General features: G+C 36.3%; 1 protein-coding gene across 5 annotated transcripts in view; it reads left to right on the top strand.

Moving 5' to 3' along the window:
- LOC121857738 (dachshund homolog 1-like) overlaps positions 1 to 16700 on the top strand; it is an 84409-nt gene that overhangs the window by 49637 nt on the left and 18072 nt on the right. For 3 of the 5 annotated variants that reach the window (XM_042353855.1, XM_042353853.1, XM_042353851.1), the window contains exon 2: positions 7610 to 7737. In XM_042353855.1, coding sequence (XP_042209789.1) covers positions 7610 to 7737 — 128 coding nt within the window. The remainder of the gene's footprint in view (positions 1 to 7609; positions 7738 to 16700) is intronic. The other 2 variants (XM_042353856.1, XM_042353852.1) reach the window with 1 other exon arrangement.

The raw sequence follows: 16700 nt of genomic DNA, 5'->3' as shown, positions 1-16700 counted from the left end.
TACGACTAGCCGGCACGAATTCATCTAAACCTCATCGAGTTTACAACAAAGTCCGCATAAAATGACATTCCTTCAGCTTGCTATAAATCCGTCTCCATTCTCGAATATAGATATAAAATCGACCAATAAAATTTCCATATTATTCAAACGATCAAATAGAAGGTCTCTCGGTCAGCAGGTACCGGCGAGTGGCTATTGTAAACATTATCGGCTGCAGTGGTAAAAGCGCGCGAAAGATGGATGCGTCTGGGCAGAGTCGACGTCCTATAAATCTAATATAATTTAGAGATAATGAGCATCTTGTCGTGCATATATCCTACTTATGCGGGACTTAAGTAGTCAGAGACATGGGACACCAAGGAATAGAGTGATAATGCACAGCCTAGTTGACGTCGATGGCCATGATCCACCCCCCCCCCAAAAAAAACTACAAGGCAAGAATTTATAAGGACTATTGAGTATCTCGTAGATGTGTTCCAGCAATGTGTGTTACTGTTTTGAAATTAAAATAGATACATTAAATATATTCCTGTAGTCAACGAACTGTACTGTATATACAAAACCATATATACATAATATTATGCAAAAATATACACAGTTTTACCGGGAAGAATTAGTATTATAACAAGCAGAGGATAAATTTCCTTGTGCTTATAATAGAATTGAGAGAGAAGGAAAATGAGCTAAAAAAAAAAGGAACTTTGACTTGAAACTCTTGGCTTAATCCACCGTTTAGTGTCTTAGATTACCAGACGCGGGAATGAGTCTAGCGTGTGAGTAATCTACATAATAGTTTGGACCCACTAATTGAGTAATACAATATAATAAAGTTAATTCGCTGGAGGTGTAAAATGACGCCCTCTTTTGTTTTTTTTGTTTTTTTGTTTTTAGTTTTGAACGCGCGTGATATGGTTTTCTCAGTGTCTGTCAGTCATTACCATTGACATAGGTAAGATCAGCGAGGTTGTTAAGGGGTCATTTTTTACTTCAAACGTTCTTGATGACGAGTGATATTATTGAACACACACACACGCACACACACACACACACACACACACGCGTTTTTTATTTGTATTCCATATATGTCTATTTACTGTACATACATGAGCTGCCTATGTCATAACACAGACAAGTATATCCCCAGACACTAAATCGAACAGCAAGTGAGTCGAAATAAACCCCCAGAACAGCAGCACCAGCAGGAGGGAGAGGGCGGGAGGGGTGAGGATAGAACGTCCGGCGGAAGCATGACACGGAGCACTGATATCCCGTCATTAGGAGTCGCTAGGTGGCGCCCCCTCTCGTGAAGTTCGCGCTTCTACCATTACCATTATATTCCGTAATCGGATCTTAATTGTATGTTTTAGGACTTTTGATAAGTAATTCTTGGGGTATTCAGTATCCAGAGTGTTATTTGTGGATAATGAGCGAGTGTAAGAAGGATCATCATCAGGCGAGGGTGTCCGACCATCATCACGTGTCAGGCAGCCGTAACTCCCAAGCACAAAGTTTCACAAATAATTCATTGTTTTGTATTTTATTTTTTTACTAAAATATAAATTGGGTGTTAAATTTGGGGTAGTTTCTTTTACTTGGCGATTTTTTTAATATACATTATAAATATAAATAAATTTTGGAATTGTTCTCAGGTATTGTGTTTTTGTAAAGTTTTATTTTGCTGTAAGATAATCATATATATATATATATATATATATATATATATATATATATATATATATATATATATATATATATATATATATATATATATATATATATATATATATATATATATATATATATTCGTGTGTGTGTGTATATATATGTGTGTTTGGGGGAAATAATTACTGCAAATCCATCTGTGATCGCTTTTCCTGACTCTACATTCCAAATTAACTGAATTTTATAAATGAAAAATAAAACATTTTTTTCTGTTACAAGTGAAAAAATAAAGCTTTGCTTTTTGTTGTCGATAACAAACTTATTTTGTTGTGGAAGTGAAATTTTGTTGGCGTTGTACAGGTATTTGATTTTGTTATATATTTATATACATACACAATACACCAAAAATGTAAGTGCAGTCAATGAACCTCTGCCAGCTGCTGAACCACTAGCCAAATTTCACTTGTTTTCATTTTAGATTGCGCAAATCCATCATGAACCAGAATACCCATCATATGATGGAGACCTTCCTGGTCAGCCCGCCCATGACCACAAGATGTGTTCAACAGTTTCTACCAGAGGACTGGCAGCGCGCGTCCCCCCAGCCAGGAGAACAACTACACCTCGGGTACAGCGTTGATTCTCATCAATGTTCACTTTCAACTCTGATTTGCATTTAATAAAACCTAAACACTGCCTCTTAAAGCGGTACGTGATGTGTCCACAAAATTTCAACCATAAATTTGATACAGCGTGTACGGTGTTTTGCTCACAGCTTGACCCAGATGTACACACACACACACACACACACACACAACTACTGTAAGGCAGTACTGTACCTCGGGCTCAGATCTTGTATTTCACGCAGTCATCCCTGTAATTACTTCCGACGATATTGATGTACAAACAAACGAAATAAAACTCTCCTTATAATATTACGTATGTGTGTGCATGTACGTGTGTCCGCGTGTGAAAGCTCATTCATTATGCCCGCTTATTTGAGTACAATATATATTTTGTGTATTCATTGGAAATGAATAATTCTCATTTTTATAATTCATACCATAATTACTAGGTGTTGCAACAAAATACCTGTAGCAGGTGGAAATTACAGTGTGGCAGTAACGCTTACCGTGAGCCATAGAATACTTGTGGTCGTCTTAGAGGCTGTGTGGGGCAACTTTCTTCTCTTGCGGTCTGAAGACGTGTCATGTCTAGTAATTTTGACAAATCGTCGGAGATTGGAGAGTCGTAGTGCGTGTTCATGTAGGCTCTCTCTCCAGCATGGCAGCGTCGGCCACTTAATGCTGAAACAAAGATTTTTATTCCTTGTGGCATTACATGAATCTCTAGTTAATACACGTATATTTTTTTTTGTAAATTACGTAGAAAAATAATTAAAAATTAGGATAATAATTGAAACAGTATTACGAGTCTCCAGTGAACTTTAGTGAAAATAATAATAGTAATAATAATAATAATAATAATAATAATAATAATAAAAGCCATGAGTGTATCAGTGAGAAAATAGACTGGGAGATGGAAATTTTGTTATCTTTATGTCTTCATTGTATAACTTGTTATACCAGTTAAGCATCATCACACTTCTTCCAGATTTTAGTAAACTTCATCTCGAGGTGATATAGACATGTGAATAAGTTCCAAATTTTACATATTTTGTTTATACTGTTAAAAATGTCACCCTCACCATTCTTACCCAGCCTTAGTATTTTCTTTTGTTGATAATGAATATTGGTTTAAGTTTATTTTCTTTTATTCGTCTATATAGTTTCATATTCAAAACAGTGGCAACCATTTTGTATTATTTGTTTTTGATCTGAATACCACAAATGGATTAAAATTCTCGCCAGAACCTTAATGCTTAACGAATTCTGTAAAAATTTATTTCATCTTGATCGCAATATTTTATTCTCTATTAATTCCGAATCGGGTAAATATTAAGAAATATAAATACAGTGTACGTATAGGTGTGTGTGTGTGTCTATAAACGTGTGTGTGTGAGGGGGGGGGGGGCTGTGCGTGTGTGTGTCTGCGTGGATATAATCTTATACAATATCCATCACTTTCTCAAAGATAATAAATATTTTTTTCCTCTCTGGTACTCGGGCGTCTCAAAGTCTGTGGTGTTGCTGTCAGTAATGTCGGCAAGCAAGAACGCGAGTGGTAGCGGTAAAACAAGGCCCATAAAGACTACTTGTTAAACGAGTTATGGCGTGTGAGAAGATTGTCTAGCAACAGTGTGAGTTAGTTGCTGGGGTAGAGGAGACGCCGTGATGGAGCGAATGAGTGAGGGGTGGAGGGTGGGTGGTAGGTGGGTGACTTAGCTTAACGCCTTGCCTATACTGCTTCGTTGCTTGTCTGCTTTACTCAACCTCATGCAGATACAACAAGTTAAAACAAAAATATTTCTTCTATTTTTTTTAGGTATTGTTTTTGTTCATTATTGTATCGTCGTTGATTAATTTTTATTTATTTTTGTATAAATTTAAGTCTAAAAAATATATAGGTGTTCAGTTATAAACATCCCATCATTATATAACGACATAAATTTACACACACACACACACACACACACACACACACACGGATTCCAATTGAAGTTCCCATGTAAGTAAACAGCGTAGGGGTGAAAGATGAAGGGGTGGAGGGGGGGGGTAGTGATAGGGGAGAGAAAAAGGGGAAGGGAGGGGAGGGAAGGGGGTGTAAGGGACTGTCTGAGCTGTTCCCGGACCTTTAGATATGGCTGTCTGGGGCCTCATATCCACGCTACTGCCAACCGAACCGAGTTATTGTACCGTGAATTGGTTGTTGGGGGTTGTTATTGTCCTGTGAAGGGGTTGTTAGCGGCGGTTATTATCATGCATGTTAAGTGAGAAGCTGAGGCGCTTTTGTGTGTGTGTGTGTTTGACTGTTTGTTGTTGTTTCTACAGAGGGGAGAGCTTACGATAAGGCTCCGGCCTCCCCCCTTCCTCACCCCACCCCTCCTCACCCTCCTCCTCCTCACCCCACCCTGGAACTGGATGGTAAGATGGGTTAAAACTTTATCCTATGAAAATATTTGTATCTGTGTTTGTTTATAATATTATTTCGTTTCTCAATTTACTCTTTAATCATATCTGGTGAAGAATATAAGATAGGGTAGCCAACCTCACGAAAGCCTGGATAATGCCGGGGTTAAAACGTCAAAGCTTAGGATCCATTTATTGGTATTTACTTCAATATGTACAATCTAATCATATGCGCTCAATTCAATATGTAAAATCGAATAGTGTGAATTTAATTTAATGTGTAAAACCAATATGTATTTAATTCAATATGTATAGAATCTACTTACATGTACATTTTTTAGTTCAATATATAGGATCTAATTACATGTATTTACCTGGAATGGTTGCCGGAGAATGAAGCTTATCTAATATCTTACCTTAATGTACCTTGATTATTAACCATTATCTGTGTCTTACCTGTCTGTCTGTCTGTCTGTCTGGCTATTGTTGTTGGATCATTCCTCTCAAGTGAACCACGATTCTGCTAGTATAATTGCCTTCAACACCTCATTATAGAAGGGAAAAAAGCCATTATAGTAATTCTTAATAAACTGTCAGTAATGCGTTCTAACTCAAGACATGTCATCCAGGGTTAATTTTTATACTTTCCTTTCTGTTATATTTTTTTTTAGATTATTTACCAACATTTCTACTCGAGGATAATGGTGTTCGTAAATTAGTACAGTGGCTGTGAGAACGCTATTTAAAATCACCTTCCACCCTAAACACACCATAATCACCATTAACACCACTCATAATTACCACAATTCAACCAACCACAACTAGTAAGGCCAGAACTAATCATCACTACCATTCACAACCATTTTTTTTTTTTACTTCACCTGTCAAAATAAATACCGAAGACTCACACCGCATAACGAGAGTAATCGAAGACTATACGGCTACACACGGCAAAACTACTCTACCCACTAACTAAACAACACTCTAAAACACTTCCTTTCGATACGTAATTTTACAATGAGGTCCTTGTTAAGTCTTAAATGAACTACGTGTTTATTACTATATACATTGGCTATCTGAGTCTTCTTTTAGTTTCTCCTGGACGGGCCACAACTTAATGTTACATCAGCTACAGCACGTTGGAAGGTTTTAATGATCTAATAAATTGTGGCGTGATCATGTGTTACAGGTTGTCGTGTCTGAGAGGGTAGGGGGTGTGGCAAGGGTAAGTGACAGATCGATTTTATGAATGACGAACATGAGTGTCGAGTGTAAGTAAGTCCCTTGTACCATCTTGCTGTAGTGCCGAGTGGGAGGTGGGGAGGAGGTTGCAGTGCCAGAGGGGTGTGGAGGATGATGTAACTTCCTGTAGAATACATCAGGTTTATTTTATTGGTATTTTCTTGGCTGTAAGATAGACGTTGATGATAGTGATGAGCGACATATCACTACAGGTAAGGTGCAACACAGGTAAATAATGTGGTAATTACTATAAGGAGACTGATTACTTTTTTGCTGATGGTTATTTCATATTATTTACAATTTACAATAAAGATACATAAATTACAAAATAATAACAGTGCATAAACGCAATTGTGAATCATTGTGCATTACTCTATCATGTTATAGAAGTCGAAATTAAAATCTACTTTAGTTATATTCTTGTAATTCCATATCAAACACCCTACAGAGTTGTCAGATCCTATTAAACTATAATTACATTTTCCGTCCTAAGAATATGTCTCTGAATGCGTAGAAAATTAAACCCTGATAAAAAAAAATGCTTCAAGACACAGGTAGTTGAAGCAGCTAATGACCGACAAACAGTAATTATTATTGTGTATTGATAACAGAACGACTACAAACCGCAGACTCGTGGCAGATGTGTGTGTGTGTGTGTGTGCTGAATAAATTTATACAGCAGGTGGCTCTTTTCTCATTATTTATAAGTTATTGTATTTTCGATGTATCTGTCTGGCTGTTGAGAGGGAGAAGGGGGGAGGGAGAGGAGGAGGAGGGGGTAAGTAGATGTTTTTCAAGGGTAGGAGGAGGTTTGAGCGTGGGAGGAGCTGACCAGTGACAGTGTGACGGCGGGGAGGTGTTGCATGTTTGAGAGGCGTGGCTTGTGGCAGGCCGACCCGCAGAGTAATGCCTCCAACCTATTACATTTTGTCCATCCAAGACGTGTGCTACCATCCTCCAATTGATTACTGATGAATTGTTCCTAGATTGAATAACTTCCTCACCCAAATTGTATAGGATCCACCGGTAGTTTTTTCATCATTCCTGAAGAAGTGATGGTGTTGTTATTTATCTATTCATTGAGTTGTTATTGATGAATTACTGTGTTATTATTAAAGAGCTTTGTTGCCTTTAGGAGTGTCCAGACTCTGTTTATATATTATACTTAAGATAAATTGCTTCTGAAAACCTTAGCGTGTAGTGAATTCTTCTTACAAGTTTTTTTTTTATCAAACTCGTGTGAAGGAATTTTTTTTTATAACCTTCACATTTTCCTATTTCACTGTAGTTCCTCAAAGTTGACATGAGAATAATAGATTTACTAACCCAGATGAGTATAAATAACCTTGAAGCATAAGACTATTAAGATCAGCATTATTTTCCTTCAGTATTGGATGGTCTTATGTGAGTCAAGGTTCTTTATACCCAACAAGTCAGGTCTTTATGTGCAAACTTCCCCAGTTTAGCTCTTGTACTTTCACTGTTCTCCATGACATGTTTTTTGCGTGTCTCTCTTCTTAGTCTCTTTGTCCGTGCCTTTTCACCTCTCGTTATCCATCTCTCTCCTTGATCAACATAGTAGTATATGTCTTCCATCTAGTAGCCACTGCACGGGTTCCCTTCCTTACTAACCCTGATGGTATGTTTATCGTGTACTGTTTTGTGCTCACCTCCAGCTCCAGGCCCGGTCGCCCGCCCAAGAGAGCCTCCGACTTCATGACGATGTCGCCGAGCCAGGACGCGCTTTTCGACCTCAAGAAGCGACACATGGATAACCCAGGCTTCCCAAACGGCCATATGCCAGGTAAGACCCCCTGCTAGTGTTTGTGTTTTGTTATTGTTTTTTTGTTGTGTTTTGATTTGTTTTGCTGTGATGGGGTGTTTTGAGGTTTAATTTAGTTGATATTACGGAGAAGATTGACAGTGAAGTATATTTTCGGCTTTTGAAATAGAGAGAAAACTTTTTGACACAATTATAGATAGAAGGTATAATGAAAACAAATTTGAAATTGATACAAACACATTCTTGTTTTAATTGTTAAGACTAAAGAGACGTTTGATAAAAAAATATATATTTTTCAAGTAATAAACAGTAGAGAGAGACGTCATTACAAAGAGGAAGATGAGATAATAAAATAAATAATGAATAGATAATGTAAACATGAAATGAGTGAACGAGATGAAATAGGTCGCCATTTTGCCATAATGTAGGAATAATAATAATAATAATAACAATAATAAAGATAATAATAATAATAATAACAACAATAATAATAATAATGATGATGATAATAATAATAATAATAATAATAATAATAATAATAATAATAATAATAATAGCAATAATAATAATAATAATAATAATAACAATAATAATAATAATAATAATATTAATAACAGTAAAGTATTAAATAATGATTGGTTTAAGTTAATGATAAATAGTGTTCAGGTATTTTTTTTTAGAGGTTTATGATAATGAATCCGTGTACAGGTGTATTAAAAACGAAAGGTGTTAAAATGGAATATTTTACGATACTTATGAATAGTCTGAGGCTCTGAGCATAATAGAATCATATAAGACTTTAGTTTATATCACGTCTTTTGCCCTTGTTTATATCATGTCTATCTTATGGTCTCAAAAAACAACTACAGAAGCGATTTGTATTACTGTATGCCTGTTTGTATGTGTGTATTAAACTTTTTTCATCTTTTTTTTTCATTATAATGTATAAGATGTGTGAATTACTCGCATGTAGATTATCATTATTATTATCATTATTATTATTATTATTAGTAGTAGTAGTAGTTTTTGTTATGGTTATTATTATTTATTATTATTATTATTATTATTATTATTATTATTATTATTATTATTATTATTATTATTATTATTATTATTATTATTATCGTGGCGGAATGAATATGAATAAGGATAAGCGAAAAGAAACAAGAAGCACAGCAAATGATGATAAATTACGTGAAAATAACATCACACAGTAAACAAAGAATAATGAACAGAGAAAGAAAATACGAAAGAGTAAACACAAAGTAGGAAGGGAGATGAGAACTAGAGAGCAAAGCTGATAAATCAAGTATTAGATGTAAATAGAGAAATTATTTGGGAGAATTAAATACTGAGGAATTTTTTTCAGTATGGGAAGAGAGAATTAAGGGTTGATATTCTAAAGCTTTCGTTAAATGGGTAAGAGACGAAATATTCCAATAAATTAATTAAAAAACATAAATGAAATTAGAATATATATGTCTTTATTGACATTAAAACGGTGATTTATTTTATGTGATGGGAATGAGTTATTAATATATTGTCGTGACTGTAATTATTTTTTATTATTATTGGATTTATATCGTATTTTTTATTGATCAATTTTATTATTTATTGATAAAGGAAATAAAATCACATGAAATATTACCGAGTATTTTGATTATTTTATTTAAGTTATCTATCGAGTGTCTGTTTCTCGTCTGTCTTTCTGTGTGTGTATCTATGTCTCTCTCTCTCTGTCTCTGCCTGTGTATGTATGTATGTATGTATGTAAGGAAAAGAAGAAGAAGAAGGAGGAGGAGGCATCACAGCCAACCAGCCCTCCTCCTCCTCCTCCTCATCGTCGTAGTACCGGGGTGGAGGAATACAATTTTGAGGACCCACTAGACCCCGTTACCTCACTACCCCTTATTGAGCGCTCGTTAGTTCATTATTGACCCATTATTTAACTTTATGAGCTGTGAGAGGTTTTGGATTAATCACTATTGATCTTAAGCTAACGTATGCCCCGACCTTATACACACGCTCCTTACCTCCTCTCTCTCCCTCTCTCTCTCTATATTTAGCACAGACTCTCTTCTTTTATTGTTATTATTGATTTCACTGGGGTTTTTTTTTTTTCATAGGTGTGGTGTAAAATTCTCACTCCTATGTTCCGTTTTCTGTTATCCTCTTCTCCCCTAATTTCATGATGTATCGACGTTTTCTGTGGGTGATTAATTTATTTTCCCCCTCGTGGTGGTATCTCTTATAGGAACTCATTTCTTTGTTATTTTTTTTATTATTTTTGAATCGAGTTGTACATATAGTAAATAATAAACACATATTAACACTAACTTAAATAGAATCATAATAATCAATAATCAGTAAATTAAAAAAAAATAGGTAAGAAAATATTAATAAAAGTCTTTGTAATATATGTAAAAGTAACTAAACTAATGAGTCCAATATCACATCATTATTTTTTTTACATGTATTTGCATTTCGAATCGAGTTTAGCAGCGTTGAAGAAGTCTAACCAATTAGTCCACTTCCAGTACGTAATTTAGCTTTGAATTCTAACCCGGATCTAGTTTTCTATACATCTCACTAAGTCCAGGTTATAGTCGAGGGAGAGATTCATCTAAATATTACTTTAACTATTCTCTTCACTTGACACTGCCGACGTACCTTAAGTAAATATTTCCTGTACTGCCGAGGTGACCGACATAGGACTCAGGAAATACCAAAACATTAAAGTCTGGCTGAGAAATATTACCAGGGATATGTTAATGTTACTGGTGGTGATTTATGGCCAATGGGAAGTGAACAAGTTGGTCGAGATGGTGGTTGCTGGTGGTGGAGGAGAGCTTGTGGTGGTGGTGGTGTTGGTGGTGATGGTGATGGTGATGGAGGAGAGGAGATTGTGTTCCTTAGTGTTAGTGATGGTGGTGATGTTGGTGGTACTAGTGGGGGGGTGGTGTTGCTTAGTGATGGTGGTGGTGGTGGTGATGATGTTAGTGGTGCTAGTTGTATTGTAAAGAAACACAAGAATTACACACACACACACACACAGACACACACACACACACACACACACACACACACACACAGAAGGGGAGCACCATCGTCAGGCTGTTGTAATCTACACCACCATTATTGTTTACGGCAGCCAAATCATTGAGGTCAATTTGAATTTTATATCCCATGGTCCAGCGCCATTTTTATTAGTTCCATATATTATTTAGGCTTTATATACGACAGGTTATATTAGATATTAAGTGATATAGAGTTATTTAAGAACAATGAGATAGAGTTATATATATTTATGAACTGTTGTTATTGTTCCTACGATTGTCTTTTGTTATTGTTTTTAGCGAGTTTGTTTATACGATCGTCATTTGTTTATTAGAAAGACTTGATATATAACTGGATTAGATATATATGAAGTGTTTATTACCATAGGGTTTAGGTTTAATGTTCTGTATATATCGTTACCTATTTGTGAACGTCTATAGGTAAATATATGATACTTTATTGGTGCCATTTACTCTATAGGTTCTTAGGAAATAAAAAATATAAAGGAAAAAATAAAAATAGTTTGGTTTATGATAATGTCTGATCCATTTATGTAGGAAAGACAATAAGGTAATATAAGTTATCTATTTATCTATCTTTGTCTGCTTATTTATTTATCTTTCTATCTATCCATTTATCTATCTTTTTGTCTATCCATTTATCTACGTCCATATCTACAAAAAAAAAACAATCCAACGACTACAGCCAAATTCGCCATACTAAAATTCTTGACCAATCAGCAGTCTCTTTACTCACGCTTGATCAAAGAAAAACAATTTAGAATTTATGTCCCCAAGCAGAGGCCCACCCCAGCTCTCCTGTGGGACCCTCAACCAGACTTTATTGCTCAATAAGCTTCACAAAAAAGAACAATGTGAGTCCTGTCCGTGAATCTCAATTGGCTCCCAACTGCCTCAAAATGTAATTCAACTCATGTGGTTACGATCATCACTAAAACACTCCCTTAAGAAACGTATTTTTTTTTTGGTAAAAGAGTTCGTAAGTCGTTTGTTTCTTTTTGGGTCGTAACTTGGGATGGTGAACTTATCTACGTACGAGTAGGGTCTTAGTGGGTATTTTTTTTTATATATGTATAATTTTGGTAGTTTGGCTTTTGTGTTTTAGCTTTTGTGGAAGTATTTAGGAGAGGAAAAAAGTTTGACGAGTGTAAATATTGACAGTGTGGGTGTTGTTAGTTTGGTTGTTCGGGTTTGTTCGCTGGGTGTTGTGTTAGTTAGTGTTGTTCACGTGTCACTCTTGTTTGTATAAAATGGCTGCTGTTCTTAAGGATACCTGCATATGTGGGTTTTCTCTGTATATAATGTGAACCTGATGATATTAATTCTTTTCCGGGTTGGTCAGATAACACTTGTGGTAGCCTAACCTAACCTAACCTAACCATATTAAGCAGATGGTACACTGTATTAATACCATGGTGTTTAATAGCTATAAAATACATTATATATTATCTGGGTGATGGTAGCTTTCCTATATATTAAGTCGCTATTGTTTGACACTTGATCATTATAAGTTTCGTTGGTGCTATTTATTCATTGCTATTATGTTATTATATGGCTCTTCATTATATTGTTTATTATGTTATATATCTTTTATAACTTCCAATAGTAATAGCCAAGTGATGTTAGACTTTTCTGTTCATTTCCGTAGTAATATTTAATGTTAGTTTTAGGTTATGTGGTGTTCAGTTTTAGTCAATAATATAGTGAGTTTATATTCTTTGAGATCACATAAATATTGATCTCACTCATAAGAATCACTTTTACGCTTCTTAGGGAATCTTCACGTCACTGATGTGGTCATTATAAAACACCAAACCACTTTTAGAAGGTTATATCTGAGGGTAGTAATTTTATATACGAATTTATTTATCTACACTATCATTTCTCAACGTGAATTGGTCGTTTATTTAAGTTTGTTGTATTTCCGGTAAATTATCACAAATTAACTAACGCTACTGAACAGATTTTTGAAGATGTTATACCGTAATCGGTTTGTTAAGAGGAGTGTTTTGTTATTATGGAGTCTTGGTCTTGTTTTAAAATGTTGATAATTGTGGGAATTACAATTAGAAAACGTCGCCGTTATTCAGTGGGCGCTATTGTGAGTGTGTGAGTATTACCTTCTGCTTCCTGGCCTGGCTGAGACTAACGTGTGTGTGTGTGTGTGTGATACTGTTACATTTATTCAATCTTGTTTTACTACCGCTTTATATTCCTTGTTGTACAGTTTATTCTTTATTATTTCATCTTTTTTTCGCAGTTATCACATTGTACTCTTTCCTCTCTTGTTTATTAAGTATTTCTATATTTCCCCCCGTCACTGACACACTCCAGGTTTATAAAGCCTATTACGTCATTGTCTTTTGTTTACATATTATCGTTAAGTTACCACGAGCCTAAAATATTTTGCCACATTATTATTTTTTTTTTCTACTGCTCTTAAAGTATCGTATATTTCCTTTATTAATTATATATATAAACTATAATATAATTCCTTAACTAAATATAAAGTAACTATTATATATATATATATAACTTGATATAGTGAATTATTTCGTCTACTGGTCGTGATGAAGCAACGATTGGCTCTCATCCTGCTTCTTCAATCGACTTACTTAAGGATTCATTCTCCCAAACCTACGTCTACAACTACACAAGGGTCCATCCATAGTCCCATCCAGCAGCTGTCTACAACGACTCTCATCCACCATCCCACACTCAACCCCCCCCAACTTCCCCCACCACCACCCCACTCTAACCCCTCCCCACACCCCCCCCCACCCCAACCCGACAGCCCACACTGATAACCATAACAATGTATCACAAACGGTTCCTCACTTTCATTCCTGCGTTATAAAACCGTAACAAATTGGGAAATATGCGAAATCTCATCAACATTTAATGATCAGCCACCAAGGCGCATTGGAAATGAGGCTGTGTTAAGGGTTTATGGGCCAGCCAGGCTTTGGAAACGACTCAACTTTGAAGAGCAACCAATACTTCTACCCCCCTCCCCCCTCCTCCCCCCCGCACCAGTGTTACCAACTATTTGTGCCCTGTGCTCCAAATTCTATGACCTGTTTTATAATAATTTTCCTTATTTACTACCACCAATATCTATTTTATATCGAGAAGAGCATAAATACAATCATTTTAACCTATTTTATTTTAATATAGATGGAAAAATAATAATAGTATTTTGACTTTATAATAACCTAACCTAACTCAGTCTTGGTAACACTGGCTCGGACCCTCCTCACTCCTCCACTCCGCTGCCTCCAATTTTTTGAGGAGGTAATAAATCGGGATGTGATTGCGCGGTACTCTTTTTAGCTCAGTCTATTAATCTGGAATAAACTACCCAGCTCAACTACCTCCACCTCCCGCCCACCCAACCACCCACCCACCCGCCCGCCCACCCACCCGCCACAAACCAGGTCGTGAACTAATGCTAATGTTTAATTTTGATGTTTAAAGTAGAGAAAACGACGTAAACTGGAAATATGAACTACCACGACCGTAACCGGCACAGTTAAGTATCAATTGGTTGATGGTGAGAGTGTGTGTGTGTGTGTGTGTGTGTGTGTGTGTGTGTCTGTGTGTGTGTGTGTGTGTGTGTTGTTCTTAGTGGTCGGTCCTGGCTTACTGTGGTTTTGTGGTGATGTACGTGTGTGTGTGTGTGTGTTTGTGTTTGGCCTAATAACTAGTGGGTATTATCATGTATGGTAACTCTTTGAACACCTGAGAAAATACTCGTAAATGCCGTGAAAATTCTAAATACTTCTGAAGTATTTGTTGGGGAAAAAAAATCTCCATTCTTCCATTTTAATTTGTATGATAATGATTCCGTTGTTTTTTGTTTACTTTTAAGAACTTACTATACACAAAGTCCCTCCATGTTATTTAAGTAATTTTTGGTGTCATTATATCCCCGCTTTTAAATATTCTATAATACTAAAAATAAAATACAAAATCCCGTTGATGTTTTTCTCAATCACCAAAAGACTGAAGGCATCCGAGTGCTGAAATTCCTCAAATCTGGTAATTTTATTCGAGAAAATTATTGAGTGGGGGAGAGGAACGAGGAGGTGCTGGTGAGGTGAGTGACGGAGGCAGCAGGAGGAGGAGGAGGAGGAGGTGCTGGTGAGGTGTGTGACGGAGGCAGCAGGAGGAGGAGGAGGAGGAGGAGGAGGTGCTGGTGAGGTGTGACGGAGGCAGCAGGAGGAGGAGGAGGAGGTGCTGGTGTGGGAGGTGCGCGTATGAGGGAGGAGGAGGAGGTACCCAGGTCAACTTATATACGACGTCTCTGAGAAAGGTTCATGCATTTATTCAGTGTTATATTTCATGAGGTGTTGTACTGGCGAGAGGTAAGTCCTGACACCCAGGTATTACTAGCTACCTCCTCATTATTCCAGGTGTGTGTGTGTGTGTGTGTGTGTGTGTGTGTGTGTGTGTGTGTGTGTGTGTGTGTGTGTGTGTGTGTATGTGTGTGTGTGTGTGTGCGTCCTGTTATGGTAATTCCTGTTTCATTATTTATTTTTCTAATCTGTTTTATTTTTCCCTACACACTGCATGCTACTCTACCTTCTGAACTCCCTGTAACCAGCCAGTACTCTCCTTATACACTGTACCTCCTTAAAAATCCTGTAACCTACCAGTACTCTCCTTATACACTGTACCTCCCTGTAAATCACTGTAACCTACCAGTACTTTCCCTTATACACTGTACCTCCTGTAAATCCTGTAACCTACCAGTACTCTCCCTTACCCTTATATTATACCTCCCTGTTTAAATTCCTTCTCCCTGTCGTCCCTTCTTCTTCACCCTGTAGCTCCTGTACCCTGCCCCCCCACCGGTAAAGCCTCCTACTTATCTAATTTGGAGACTCTCACTGATGGTGATTAGGAAACCACTAAGGGATTATAATATGTAAAGACATGACGTTAAGTTTACTACACACTGCACCACGTGTGTGTGTGTGTGTGTGTGTGTGTGTGTGTGTGTGTGTGTGTGTGTATGTGTGTGTGTGTGTGTGTGTGTGTGTGTGTGTGTGTGTGTGTGTGTGTGTGTGTGTGTGTGTGTGTGTGTGTGTGTGTGTGTGTGTGTGTGTGTGTGTGTGTGTGTGTGTGTGTGTGTGTCATTTTACATCCTCAGGTACCATTTTGTTTTTCATTTAAATTGGGGGATTTTTTTTCTTCTCGTAAACTGATTTTTCTTATTTATTGGTTTGTCTTGGGGAAATGTTTTTCTTTTTGTTTTGTTTTTGTAGGACTTGATTACTTGTTTTTTTTATTGATTTTGGTGATAATTGATATTTTTTAGGCTTAATGGCCGAGTTTTTTTTTTTATAAATGAACTCATATTTACTATCTCATAAAATCTTCATATTATTTTTGTCAACATTTTGAGATCTATGACATTTCAATTTTCTTTACCACACTAATTCTTTTCTCATTAATAAAGATTCCAATGAAATTTTTCAGTGTTTATAACAAATTCACATCACTGGTAAAGAAGACAAAGATTTATCATAAGATAATTAAAAGGAATCAGGTGAGCCACATGTAAAGGTAATCCGTCTCTAATCACGTCCAGGTAAAACCCACTATTACGTAATGGTTCCCTTAATCTATAATCGACATATTTAATTTCTCTTGATGTTTCTTGCCATGAGCTGTCACACCGCCTCACCAGATCATCAACGAGGGTTATAATACCACATCACGTTATTACTAAAACTTGTAAACTAGCGGAGGTAAACTGTATATATGAATCGAATCCACTGTAGAGCCGTGTGTGTTAAGCGTCTGTCAGAACACACCGGGAGCCACTCGGCATATTTACCCTTGTAGTGCTCATAAAGTACATTTTACTTTCAGCATATTTTCATATATTAAAACTTCTGG

Source organism: Homarus americanus, unplaced genomic scaffold (genome assembly GCF_018991925.1).
Source record: "Homarus americanus isolate GMGI-L3 unplaced genomic scaffold, GMGI_Hamer_2.0 scaffold16712, whole genome shotgun sequence".
In the NCBI taxonomy this organism is placed as follows: domain Eukaryota; kingdom Metazoa; phylum Arthropoda; class Malacostraca; order Decapoda; family Nephropidae; genus Homarus; species Homarus americanus.
This window is presented reverse-complemented; position numbering and strand designations above follow the sequence as displayed.